Source organism: Pseudorasbora parva, chromosome 17 (genome assembly GCF_024679245.1).
Source record: "Pseudorasbora parva isolate DD20220531a chromosome 17, ASM2467924v1, whole genome shotgun sequence".
NCBI lineage: Eukaryota > Metazoa > Chordata > Actinopteri > Cypriniformes > Gobionidae > Pseudorasbora > Pseudorasbora parva.
In genome coordinates this window covers 21,046,264-21,060,426 of record NC_090188.1, presented here as the reverse complement: position 1 = coordinate 21,060,426, position 14,163 = coordinate 21,046,264, and the positions used below count along the sequence as shown (strand labels likewise).

Below are 14,163 nucleotides of genomic sequence, written 5' to 3'. Positions count from 1 at the left end.
CTTTAGTAACAATCCATAACACAGATCTTTGGTAGGTCTTGCTTATTTCTTAATCGCATGGTTTGCTAGGAAGTCTGTATGCTGTGGTTACGGAACAGAGTCTACAGGTTAATTGCCATGTAAACTGTCAACCAATTTTAGCTCCAAAGAGCAACTGAAAGACTTGAAAGAGTAGATTTCTCCTTTGAGAGCCACATTACCAACTGAACGAGTCATTCCAGGTCCTAAAACAGTGTGCTCGAGATAAAATGTATGCTAATCAGAGGCCATTAGTAGCAATCAGGGCCTTTCCTCGCACAGGAGCAGATGAATCAACATTTGGGGTGAGAGTCTGAAGTCTGACATGGCAGACAAAGACTAGACTGAGATGGGGGGGTGTTGCGATCTGGAGGGGGATGAACCAGTCAAGCTCACGGGTTACAGATCAAGAATCAGGAATCATTTGGGCTGCTGTGAATGCCGTTTTTTTTTTTCCAACATGGCTGCTGCTGTCTCTTTGATATGAGATTGTAAATGGAATTCAGAACAGAAGAGCAACCCACTGGAGTGAAATGAGAACAATGCAGGGAGCCAGAGTGCCCATTACCTTCGCAATGGGAGAGGGGCAGTTTTTTTGGAGCGGTCTCATAGTAAAGGCTGGGACCGCTAGCCATATGACACCATTTAGGGAATTTCAGAGCTAGCATTCACATTGCAACATCAGCTGTGAAAGTCATGCAGTCACCGTGGAGTTCTTCAAGTCTGCACAGGACCTGCCCTGCCCATCGCGCGCCCACATTACACTTTGATAGAACTACTGAAAAACCTGAGAAGATGGTCCAATATAAAAAAAAGAAAATGCAGGCGCCTAAAATTGTAAAAAAGCAATCTCAGAAATAGGACAAGGGCTACTGGCTACGGTTAGGATCAGTGACTACAAAAAGATAGACGAGAGTCAGCCTTGGCATTTCGCTCCAGCCGGAATATCCCACTAACAGACCTTGAGATAACGTTCCTTGGAAAATACAACGGCAAAAAGGGAGGGAGGGTTACGGAAGAGGCGAGGAGGGAGGTTAAAAAGAACGAAATACAAATCAGAGCCTAAGCAAATGGTGAGAAGGGCTATATTTTCTTATGCTTTTCTTTTGTTTTATACACAAGTGTGATTCTGCTTTGGGTTGGAACAATACAGCCCCTAACACCTGAGTGTCAGAGGCGACCATATGCACACTCTTTCGACATCTTTCTCTCTGTTCTTTCACTCTTCTTTGTCCCTCACCCCTTCCCTCGGACCCGTTGCTCACTGCAGCGTCTCCTCTCTTGCTCCTTGTCCTTTAGATACCTCAAGCGTGAAGCTGGAACAATTACATTTGCAACACAAGGGCTTCCCATCTAGTCCTTCAGGTTTCTAAATTAAAACACACGGTGCAATCACTATTTTGAAACCCTCTCCATCTACAGTTTCAGCTCCTGATTGTTGTAGGAGTGAAAGCAGAACATACTCTCAATTAGACGATATCGGTTACTCTCTCATTGGTGGCGCTCAAACATAGGAAAGAAATAATTTTAGGAGGAAAAAGCACTTTTTAACAAAAACTAAGCAGTCCCCAAAATATCAGCCTTTAGTATGTTATTTAAAATCAAATAATGGAAGTCAAAATTCTTTTTTTCTATGGGTTTGTGCTTTTATTTTCTTCCACTTGGCCAGTGAAGAACATAAATAACATTTTAAAAGCCTGCTAATAGTTTAGGTCAAGGGTTTTCAATAAGACTGCAGATTGTTGATAATGTTAATAAACAATATTACATTTTAATGGCTTGAATCTGCATTCTAAACATAGGTCGCGCATCATGATATTAATCACGATTAATTTTTGTATATCGACAGCAAAACAGATACAGTGTCACTCCACTTCTGAACACAACAGTTCAAAAGGCTGAGTTTGGTAAGATTTTTTAATGTTTTTGAAATAGTCTTTGCTCATCGAGATTGCATTTATTTGATTACAGTAAAACTAAAGAATATTGTGAAATATTGTTAACATTTAAAATAACATTTTTCTAATTTATTATATTTTAAAATGTAATTCATTCCTGTGATGTCAAAGTTGAATTTTCAGCATCATTACGCCAGTCTTGTGTCATATGAGCTTTCAGAAGTTATTGTAATATGTTCCTTTAGTGCTCAAGAAACATTACTTATTATTATTAATGATGAAAACGGTTGTGCTGCTTTAATATTTTTTCGTGGAAACCCTAATAGTTTAAGGATTCTTTAATGAATAGAACGTTTAAAAAAACAGCATTCATTTAAAATGGAAAGCTTTTGTAACATTATATACGTCTTTACCATCACTACTGATCAACAGAAGAAAAAACTTTCTACATATAGCAGTCTATATATTTTAGGAATGGTTTTGGTGAAGAAGCATAAAAAAGTTTGAAAACCCCTGGTTTAGTTGACGCCTTTATTTCCAGTCATTTTCATCAACTTCTCCCACCGTCAATACATGTAAAGAAGTGTGGTCCATTATCTGGGTCCAGCAGTCTGTTTTGGAGGCCTGCTATTTCAGCCATCAAATTGGAGAATTAATGATGTGTATAATCGTCTCTTATTTTGAAATCTAAATTCTTGGCTGTGGAGACGGGGCAGAGGGGATTAATAACTCGGCTGAGTGACTAAAACTGCTTTGAACCATTGCATCTGCTCAAGTAGCAGTGGCTTTCTTCCGCTACACGCTGGCCTTGTCGTGACAAAAGATGAGAGCCGGTCAGTGTCCTCTAGTGTCTCCCAGCGCACAGTGTTTCCATTCCTTCAGCAGTGCTGTGAAGGTGCATTTGACGGATCAGGGGCAGGTGGAGGCTCTGCGCTAGTGTTACAGCTTCATGTGCCTGCGTGTCATTAAGCGTGTGGGAGTATACATGGCCGAGCAATCAAAGGCAGCAGGAGCAAAGGCAACCCAGCTTCACTATAATATCCTGCACATTTTTTTTTCTCTTTCCCTCTTCGCCTGTCTCACTCCATCCCACACTTGTTTAAACAGCTCATCACATTGGGAAACTTCCCAGATGTATTGAAGGAGAAACGGTTAACCAGTTGTACACTGAAACAGCTCTCTACAGTTCAAAAGTCTGTAACGATTTATCAACTGAAAGGTTCAACACATTTCTGTGTTTAAAAAGTCAAGAAACATAAAGAAACATTCAATGATGTATCGCCACTGTCCTAGTGAGTTAAGAAGCGGGGAAAATACACATGTAGGGTACATTTGAGCATTTTAAGACTATAAAAAGGGTCTTTTTCAACACTATGAGGGGGCAAAATTCTGCTTTCTAAGGTTTTAGGGGCTGGGATCACATTCTTCTGCATCTGCATTTCAGAGGTGCGAGCTAATTGACTTCAAAGCAATGGCAATAAATTGAATAGTGTGTATTAAAAAAGGTTCTGGCCACCTGCTTTGGGTTGCCCTGCCTATGACCACTTCACCTCACGAGCCGTAACGATGCCGCCACCCCCACCCCGCTCTTTTAAACCCACTGATACATTCATTATTTGAAAGATCTCAAATTCTCTTTGATGAAAGCAAAGGTTGATGTTCAGGTCTGTTGGTGATTCATATGGTGAGAAGAACAGAGGAAACCAGTGAGTATGAAGTATGCTGCAGAATCAAACACATAATGTCTAATGACTAATGAGTGAGACGGCCTGAAACTGGAAGAGCATCGTGGATACAGTAGAGGGAATTACAGTGTCCAAAAGTCTGAGGCCACCAGTCAAAAGTATTATTTTGCATAACTCAGTGAAAAGGTGAACTGAAATATTTTTGTCTTTATAAAATTAAAGGCAAAGAAGTTCAAAGAAGTTGGTATGATCATTGTCACAAATACGCATATATTTGCTTAAATAGTGACCTAGAAATATTCCAGAAGCATAAATATTTCCCATTTCAATTTTCATCATAAAGTTTATTTTTTGAAATGCTTCAGTATGATACAAATTTTTGTTAATTTCCAGGTTTAAATTAGACTTCCAGATTTTCAATGAAGTCTCAGGTTTTTGGGTGCCTCTGTATATTTTCTGCCATATAGAGTCTTAAAAAAATTAACTTTTAAAGAGATAGTTCACCCAAAAGTGAAATTCTTCTAAACATGCATCGCTTTCTTCTGGGGAACATAAAAGAAGATATATTCAAGATATTCTTCGAAATATCTTCTTTTGTGTTCCACAGAAGAAAGTCAGTCTTGGAATGACATGACTTTACCCACTATCTTTTATTTAAAAGATTTCAAGGACTGACGGCATCAAACACTGGAACAAAAAGTCTCTTGAAGGGTATATGTTAGCTTTGTGGTTAGACTATTAACCAAAAAGACTACACAAATCGTATCGCACAAATAAATCATGAGTACAGGCTTACCATAAAGATGGACTGACGGCCACTGACCACACTCTGTCATACATGGGGATAGTATGCAAGCACTGTCCAAATCGGTCAGGAGTCAGAGCCCAAATCTAAAATTAAATTACAAACAGTATAAAAAACACAAGTCATTTGGATAATAACCTACAGTACATTACAAACCTTTGGGGTTAGTAACGTGTTTTTTTGGAAATTAGTAAGGATGTATTCAATTGATCAATGTGACAGTAAGTACTTTTATACTGGTAAAGTATCAAAAAATGCAATTTCCCTTTTTTTCCATTAAAAAATCCTGGGGAAAATGTACCATGGTTTCCACAAGAATATTAAGTAGCCAATTGTTTTCAACACTGATAACAATAATAAAAAATTAACATAAATCTTTGCCATCACAAGATTAAATTACATTTTAAAATGTATTACAAAAAAAGTTCTCCATTCATATTTTATCACATATATGCTCTTTCAAAAATGTAAAATAATAAAAAAATATATTTATACTGACCCTAAACCTTTAAATAATGTATGTTGTATAGCACAAACAGCCTTTGGAAAAAAAAGTAGGCTGAAAACATAAACTTCAGTATTATGTACGTTTAGAATCAACCATCAAAAAATGTATTGCTTTTCCAGGAATTATGAATCCCTGATGTCTTTCCAAGGTGTTTCTCAATTTGTAGCATCAGGATGATAGACCGTATCCTTACTATAACTGTAATTTACATAGTGTAACAGGAATTGATTTAAAGATTTATTTACCACAATTGCATAACACTCTCCTGTAACAAAATTATTCTCTATACTGCACATGTAACCTTCAAAATCAACTAAATGCCACAGAGTAAGTGAACAGAATCCAATGGAAGGGACCTAGTCATGGCCATAGCTATGACAAATCGATTAATCGCGATATGTAATTTAGATTACATATATACATACATATATATAAATACATACATATATACACATATACAGGGTTGTTCCTATATTGAAATTTTTTTGGTGGCCGCCAAAGCAATTTTTTGTACCGCCAAAGCCTTGTGATTTATAAATTGATGTAGATTACTAATGCGCGTGACTCTACTCGTTCTGACACGCAGTTAACATGCACCCTCGTTAACTGATTGACGGAGAACGAGCAGAGAGCCCCACACTCTGTCTTCAAAACCATCCCCGTTCTCTCTTTCTCACTCGCGCATATCAATCAAAATCAACAGAACTGACAAAATGGGAAAAAGTCGGAAGACTGAATCCGTGCACCACGTGGCGCGTTCGCACAATATTTTCCCTGGATTACTGCTGGATGCTCAAAAATCGCAGCTCTTTTGACAGACATTTTGCACACGCAGCTGACATAAACCATACTTTCAAATAAACGGAAAAATATCCTTATGAAGTGTTTTCTGTGATCAATCTTTTGCATTGTTTTAACAGTCTGGGTTCACACATAATGCGTCCGCTTTTGTCCGATTCGCGAACTAATGACTCATTTGAACCAATTCATTTTAATGAACTGATCTGTCTAACACTGAACTCACGAATCGGTGTGTAATCATTAACTCACAACACCTCTGAAATGAGAATACAACCCCATTAAACCCACTTACCCCATTAAACAAGAGGAGTTAGTAAGAATTAGTCTTAATAATCCACAGTATTTTCCTGTTTTCATTTTCAGTATTTATATTGATAATGTGTAGTAAATTACCACAAAAAAAAAATCGTTTTTCTGGAATAAGGTGAAAGCAGAACAACGCAAGTTTAATTGTTTATGGCAGAGAATTAGACTTAATTTGTTATTACATTTTTAATGCTGCTTTTTAATAATTGTTGCCAAAATAATGAATCAGTAAACTAAAGAAACAAACATCAAGACATCATACAAAATGAGATATCAAAATTAGATGAGCAAAAAAAGCGGGTAGGTACTTTTACTGTTGGTGTGTGTGTGCGCGTGCATGTGTGTGTGTGTGGATGACCATGACTGGTCAGCCACCACCGAAGACCATTTCTGACCCAGTAAAAACCCTGATACACATGCATACATACATGCATACATACATACATACATACATACATACATACATACATACATACATACATACCCTTCTCAAAATTTTTGCATATTGTGATAAAAGTTCATTATTTTCCATAATGTAATGATAAAAATTAAACTTTCATATATTTTAGATTCATTGCACAACAACTGAAATATTTCAGGTCTTTTATTGTTTTAATACTGATGATTTTGGCAGACAGCTCATGAAAACCCAAAATTCTTTAAAAATTTGCTTTTTTATCTCAAAAAATTTAGCATATCATGAAAAGGTTCTCTAAACGAGCTATTAACCTAATCATCTGAATCAACTAATTAACTCTAAACACCTGCAAAAGATTCCTGAGGCTTTTAAAAACTCCCAGCCTGGTTCATTACTCAAAACCGCAATCATGGGTAAGACTGCCGACCCGACCCTGTCCAGAAGGCCATCATTGACACCCTCAAGCGAGAGGGTAAGACACAGAAAGAAATTTCTGAACGAATAGGCTGTTCCCAGAGTGATGTATCAAGGCACCTCAGTGGGAAGTCTGTGGGAAGGAAAAAGTGTGGCAAAAGACGCTGCACAACGAGAAGAGGTGACCGGACCCTGAGGAAGATTGTGGAGAAGGACCGATTCCAGACCTTGGAGGCAGTGGACTGAGTCTGGAGTAGAAACATCCAGAGGCGTGTGCAGGAAATGGGCTACAGGTGCCGCATTCCCCAGGTCAAGCCACTTTGGGCTACAGAGAAGCAGCACTGGACTGTTGCTCAGTGGTCCAAAGTACTTTTTTCGCATCAAAGCAAATTTTGCATTTCATTCGGAAATCAAGGTGCCAGAGTCTGGAGGAAGACTGGGGAGAATAAATGCCAAAATGCCTGAAGTCAAGTGTCAAGTACCCACAGTCAGTGATGGTCTGGGGTGCCATGTCAGCTGCTGGTGTTGGTCCACTGTGTTTCATCAAGGGCAGGGTCAATGCTCTTGAAAAATCAGGAGATTTTGCAGCACTTCATGCTTCCATCTGCTAAAAAGCTTTAAGGAGATGAAGATTTCGTTTTTCAGCACGACCAGGCACCTGCTCACAGTGCCAGAACCACTGGTAAATGGTTTACTGACCATGGTATTACTGTGCTCAATTGGCCTGCCAACTCTCCTGACCTGAACCCCATAGAGAATCTGTGAGATATTGTGAAGAGAAAGTTGAGAGACACAAGACCCAACACTCTGGATGAGCTTAAGGCCGCTATCGAAGCATCCTGGGCCTCCATAACACCTCAGCAGTGCCACAGGCTGATCGCCTCCATGCAACGCCGCATTGAAGCAGTCATTTCTGCAAAAGGATTCCCGACCAAGTATTGAGTGCATAACTGAACATAATTATTTGAAGGTTGACTTTTTTGTATTAAAAACACTTTTCTTTTATTGGTCAGATGAAATATGCTATTTTTTTTAGATTTGCCAAAATCATCAGTATTAAAACAATAAAAGACCTGTATAAGATATAAGAATATTTCAGTTGGTGTGCAATGAATCTAAAATATATGAAAGTTTAATTTTTATCATTACATTGTGGAAAATAATGAACTTTTATCACAATATGCTCATTTTTAGAAGGACCTGTATACATATTTTATATATAAATATATTTTTAAATTTAATTTAAATATGCGAATGCGTGTGTGTATTTATATACATAATAATTATACTTGGTGCACACACATATTATGTAAACATTAACTTTTATTTTGGATACGATTATTTTGGATTATTTTGGACTGTGATCAACCGATTTGACAGCACTAATATTTATTAAAATAAAAGCAAGAGCAACACACAATCACTAACCTTTGCAGTCTTGTCTCTGGAGCCACTGACTATCACATCTCCTTTACAGTCAATGCAGTTCACCTCCTGATTGTGACCATAACACACCACAGAGTAATCACTTCCTTTGTCGTGAAGAATTATTTTACCATCTCTGAAAAAAGAAAATAGACAAACAGTAAAGACTGGGAGGAATAATACTACATACAAAAAGAGTGTTATTATAGTAATAAAAAGCTTTTCTGTTTATGATTATGTGTTTTAAACAGCAAACTATCTGAAACAATCAAACAAGGTGTGGATTCACTGAATGACTGAACTACTGCAGTTAATATTTTACTGTGTTAAAATTTAGGAAATACCTAGTGGCACAATAACAAAAAAGAGGGAAACCAGCACATTCCTGTTTCACCTTTCAACTTAAAGATGCCCTAGAATGAAAAATTGAATCAATCTTGCCATAGTGAAATAATAAGAGTTCAGTACATGGACATAACATACTGTAAATCTCAAACACCATTGCCTCCTACTTCTTATGTAAATCTCGTGAATCAAAAACACCAGAGAAAAAAAAAAAATGCTTCTCAACATAAACCCAACCGTGACGCAAGCGTTGGGGATAATTTATATGCACGCCCCCAACATTTGCGTCTGTCCAAACATGTTCATTGTCAGGCGGAACTGATGAAACCGAATCATCAAACGACACTTGAGGATAGCAAAAAAGGCAGCTCGGACACACATTATGATCCAGGCTGTGCACGAGACGTGAGGACTTTTATGTCAACCGTCATGGTTGAGGTTTATTATAATCGGATACCACAACAAATCGTTCATTTGTTTGGCCCATTTCAAGCAAGCTTCGCTCAGCATCTTAAACTGGAGAAAGGGGCGACTATATTCCTGCAAGCAGTAAGTGGTGATTTATCCACTTATTGACTAGCTGTTTAAACAATTTCAGATTAAATTGAAAGTTTCTTAGAGAGACGGCATTATCTAGATGACGCAAGATGCTAGTACAGTAACAATAGGAAACTCCAAGTACCATACAAAACTAAATAGTGTGTCTAATGAAAAAGGTTAATATTACTTTGTATTACAAAATAAAACCGTAGATACACTGCTTACAGATCGTTCACTCGATCCTTCTAGCAAACGTCACCTTTTCCACCATATAAGTTAAAATGACAGTCATTTGACAAGGCTATTCATTTTATAAAAATATATATAGTTATATATTTATATTTTTGAGTAGGCCTATGATGTTTTTGCATGCTTGTATTAAGAGTACATCACAGTCACTGCGTAACGTTAGCCTACATTGTGACTAACGTTATATAAACATGCAATATCAATGACGAAAAAAGACAAGTCTAAAACGTAGACTGAATGACACTTTAAGCAAAACATCTCAAATGGAGATTGCTGAAATGCAGCTTACTTGTTTATTGGTGTTTTCAGATCATTTTTCAGATCAGCACGCGAGAGAGTTCGCGTGCATATGGTTGCCAGATTGGACATTTTAGGTAAAACACCGGATGAGTCCTTTTCACAGAAAAGCTGTTTGGGGGATTTAAATGACATCTGGCAACCGCACAAACACGAGCTTGTGTTTCTCGCGCGCGGATGATCTGAAAACACCAATAAACATGTATGCTGCATTTTATCAATCTCCATTTGAGATGTTCTGCTTAAAGTGTCATTCAGTCAGTCTGTGTTCTGTCAGGACTCACGAGCCGCTTCGCTGAACTTCTGTGTGCTGTGAGCTGCTGAAATAAGCCAATCAGAGCAGAGCACAACATTAATATTCATGACTCTTCCAAATAAGGCAAAAACAGAGCATTACATCCTAGGGTTATAGGGTTTATACCAATTTATAGGGTTGTAAATGGAGCTGTAAAGCTGTATCTGGACAATTTTTGCCCTTAAATAAGCCACATACCCTCTATGTAGATATCAGAGAACAATTTAACATATTGTTTCAACTCATTCTAGGGCACCTTTAAGAATACGGGTGGATGCAAGACATCAAACTAAACCTTCATTCCATGTGTGACAATGGAAATCACATCATTTTATTTTTATTATTATAATAATCAAGTCAGCAACAACCATATAAAAAGATTCGATGAGGAAGTGTTTCCTCATCAAATACGTTCATATAGTTGCTGACTTGATTATTAAAGATATAAGCTCTGTAACCAGAGAACATGTATTTACCCTCCTGCACTGATAAGGTGTGTGTCTGTCAGAGTGAATCTGCACACGTCCTCTTGGTGTCCTGAGAACAGGGCCACACGATTGTTCTGAAATTTTCCCCCCTTAGCTCTCAGATGGTAAGCACTGATGTTTGCTGCCTGAGAGAGATACAGCACATCACAGTCCAGCTGTATCCACGGCAACAAGCTGTGGGCGAACAATCAAGGAATGGAAATTACTCCTACACATGTTTTTTCTGTAGTTCAATCTGTATCTTGGGGCTTAAGGTGACGAGAAGGCTTATAAAAAAACACAATAATGTCTTGTCCATATTGGCAAGGTCAACTACACACCCTAATAAGAGGATATATGTCTGAAAAATATGTATTTTGGGGTTGGACAATGAAAGTATGACATCTTCCAACTTGCTTTTGAATTCCTCTTTTCCCTTTCGAAGTACAGGGCGGGTCACATTATAACCATTTTATCCCACTAGTTTGAGCAATTGTATTTCTGCATCTGTACATACCTAGTTGTTATACGACTAATAAGTTATACGATTCAAGTTATTTATGCATTCAATTTTGATGCAGTGCAAGTTCAAATATAAAATAACTCACTTAATTTTCCATTTTAAAAGAACTTCTTTACGACAGACTCCATGAATCCAGTTGTGGGACACCCTCACTCTGTCCTTAAGAGGAATGTTAGGACATCTGAAAAAAAATTAAGAATTGATGGCTGACATTATTCGCTTTTACTGTAGATAAATTAAGCAAATGCTCTATTCATGCTCTCCTTTCAAAGCAGACTGAGAGGTTTCTCAAAATTAAATCCAACTTTTTTATCATTTCCGTCCTGTGAAGACAGACCTGTTGTGTGTCATGTGTGATTACAATACAGTAGAACATAAATAACTTTTAGGTGAGTTTATAAAGCATAGTAACTGAAACTTGTACATTTTCGTAACCTTTTTTAATAAATGGTCAGTAAAATTGCATCAAAATTGTTCTAATCGTGCCATCTTTGCCTTTGGCTAGTGGTTTGCTCAGTTGGGGACAGTTAAATTTCAACTATATTACTGATCTGCCTGCATTGACACTATATGATAATTGAAAATAGCTGGATAACATCACTGTTTTCACCAGAGCGCTGTACTGCCGGATCAAATTCTGTTGCATTATTTTCTATAACACTGAATAAATGCAGTTTAAACATTCTGATGTGTGCAATTTAGTAAGTTAGAAGCACAAAATTCAATAAACAAATGACATAAACCTATGTACCCATAAATAATAATTGTCGATTTGAGTAAGTGAATGACAGAGCTTGACTAATACACACAACATTAAAAAGTTCTGTCTTTTTTGTCTTTCCGCAATGCTTTAAAATATTTTTATCCCACAATTTCTGCAATAAGAGGGATTTTATCAATAAAATGAAAAAAATATGCAATAAGAAAGTTACATGCAAATTGCAAAATATCATCAAAAAGGGTTCTGTGGGTAAAATTATTTAAAAATGTTAAGCGCAAGGCACTGAGTTCATTGAAAATAACTGAGGGGCTTCTTAATTTTGGTCTAATCTAAACAATTATACTAAACAAAATCTTATTTTGTAATCCAATTTCCTATTAATCTTCTTATACATGTAACTTCCACAGCCGTTTTGTCTAAAGGTCCCTCTACATACAGGTGCACATGTAAACCCCACATGACTATCAGCGTAAAGAATTAACTGAATCACAAGATACGCTGTTTGTATTACGTCACGACTGCTACGATTGCGCGTTGTTCTACGCAGTCTGCGTAGTTCTGTTGTTCTGTGCGTAGGCCGAGAATTATTAGCTAGCGACAGAGCTAGTGTATATCAAAATCCTTACAAATCTATTCCTTGTCGTGTCAAGCCAGTGTTAATAATGTCTTTAGCTAGTTTCCTCCAAACAACGTCTCTGGAGATGAAATTGTAGCTTCTCTTGCACGCTTGAGAGACGCGGCAGAGCGATCTGGGATCCAGGTAGGACAAGACGAGGAACAGCACATCCTCGGGCAACTGAAACAGTAACATCGCGGCTCCTTTTCCAGATCAGCGCCTCTTCTCTTTTCTTTGTCGCGTTGTGTCTGCCTCCACTATTATGAAGGGCTTTATTGAGAGGACATTCGTCGGTTTGACGCAGGAATGCGCAGAAGCCCATGTTTTTCTCAAAGCGTGTAGTCACAGTAAACGAAGGAAGCCATCACAATAACCAGTAGAGTCACGTGATCCACGCTGTGCGCTGTGTGACTGACCAGAGCCAGTGACTCAGCTTGCTGCTAAACTACGTTTTATTCAGGCAAAATGAGTATGATAAGTTGCTATGGTTTTTGTTGTTGTTGTCGTTGTTTTGTTGATGAAGATTATTATTATTTAAACTTTTTTTCCATTGTGGAATAAATTTAAATTGACATAATACTGAAACAGGTGGTTGATAAGATTACTTAAAATACAGTATTAATATACTAAATAACATATTCTGAAAAGAAGAAAGGAAAGAACACATGTATTCCCTTTTCCTAAAAGCAATTTCAAGATGCATACATTTGGGGAAGTGTAGTAAGGGCAGTATGCTACATTGGAAATACATGTTATGTTTTTTTCAGTAACACTTTCTAATTAAAATATGTAAAAGTTTGGTATACACTTTTCAAAATGTTGTTTGTGTATAGTATTCGCCATATAATTTAAAAGAATCACTTCTGTGTTTAAGAGCAACATCTACAGAGGCAACCTATAATGATTTTTCCAGTGATGAGGATAATGCTATAAGATAGCCTATTATATATGAGTTATTATGATCCCAAATATGAGTCTTATAGAAAATAGTTTTCTAATAGTTTAATAGTAGGCTTAAACCTTCCTAAAAACATTTTCTTGAATTTTTATCAAATCCCAAAGTGCATCATTTTGAAAAAATAGCAAAAGCCTGGTTCCAGTATGATGTGATATTTCTAACTCATTGCTGCAATAAAACAAACACTTTAAATGTGGAAACATCAAAAAATGCCCAAATATAGTCAGATTAGCCTATTAAAACTTGTACAAACTTCTTCAAAATAAGCTATATGTACAGAAAAAAAAAATCCTGTCACAAACTCTGTTTATTGAAAATCATCCATGTTCATTGATTGGAGCGTTTTGAGCAGAAACAACAATGAAAAAATACAATGGCTATTAACATGTTTTATGCAGGCTTCAATAAAGGACTGGCTTGAACGCAACCTTTTTTTTTATCTCTCAGATTTGTGAAACCGTTTATTAGGTCACCTAAAAGACAGGCCATAAAAGAAGCATTTCACAGTCCAGACATAGAATTGAGGTTTGTAATTATTCGTCTTCTCCTCTCATCTCTTGTACAGCCTCTATAGATGTTATTTCTCTGAAGATATGCTCAGTTGCTTGTGGAATGCAATTTTGTTCTTTTCTTCCTTGGCCTGTCCTCCAATCACTCAGCTTGTCCACCCCTCACTCTATGGCACATTCAATTGCCTTGATGTTTTTTCTTCTTTTTCCTCTTCTTTTTGTATGGTGAGTGTCTTGTAATTGACAGAGGACCCCATCTCATGTAAGCATTCACTGCTTGTCATTCTACAACATGTTTTTTATATTAGTGCCACAATGGGGCCATTTGATCCTAGGTTATGGTATGTGATTGTCAGTAATGCGAC

The 14,163-nt window shown here is 37.2% G+C and overlaps 1 protein-coding gene across 1 annotated transcript in view; it reads right to left on the bottom strand.

Moving 5' to 3' along the window:
- fbxw4 (F-box and WD repeat domain containing 4) overlaps positions 1-12,767 on the bottom strand; it is a 42,588-nt gene extending 29,821 nt beyond the window's left edge. Inside the window, exons 1-5 of the mRNA XM_067421523.1 lie at positions 12,342-12,767; positions 11,080-11,175; positions 10,481-10,666; positions 8,282-8,414; positions 4,398-4,492 (exon numbers count right to left, since the gene is read on the bottom strand). Coding sequence (XP_067277624.1) covers positions 4,398-4,492; positions 8,282-8,414; positions 10,481-10,666; positions 11,080-11,175; positions 12,342-12,526 — 695 coding nt within the window. The 5' untranslated portion in view covers positions 12,527-12,767. The remainder of the gene's footprint in view (positions 1-4,397; positions 4,493-8,281; positions 8,415-10,480; positions 10,667-11,079; positions 11,176-12,341) is intronic.
- Positions 12,768-14,163: the final 1,396 nt, after the last annotated feature.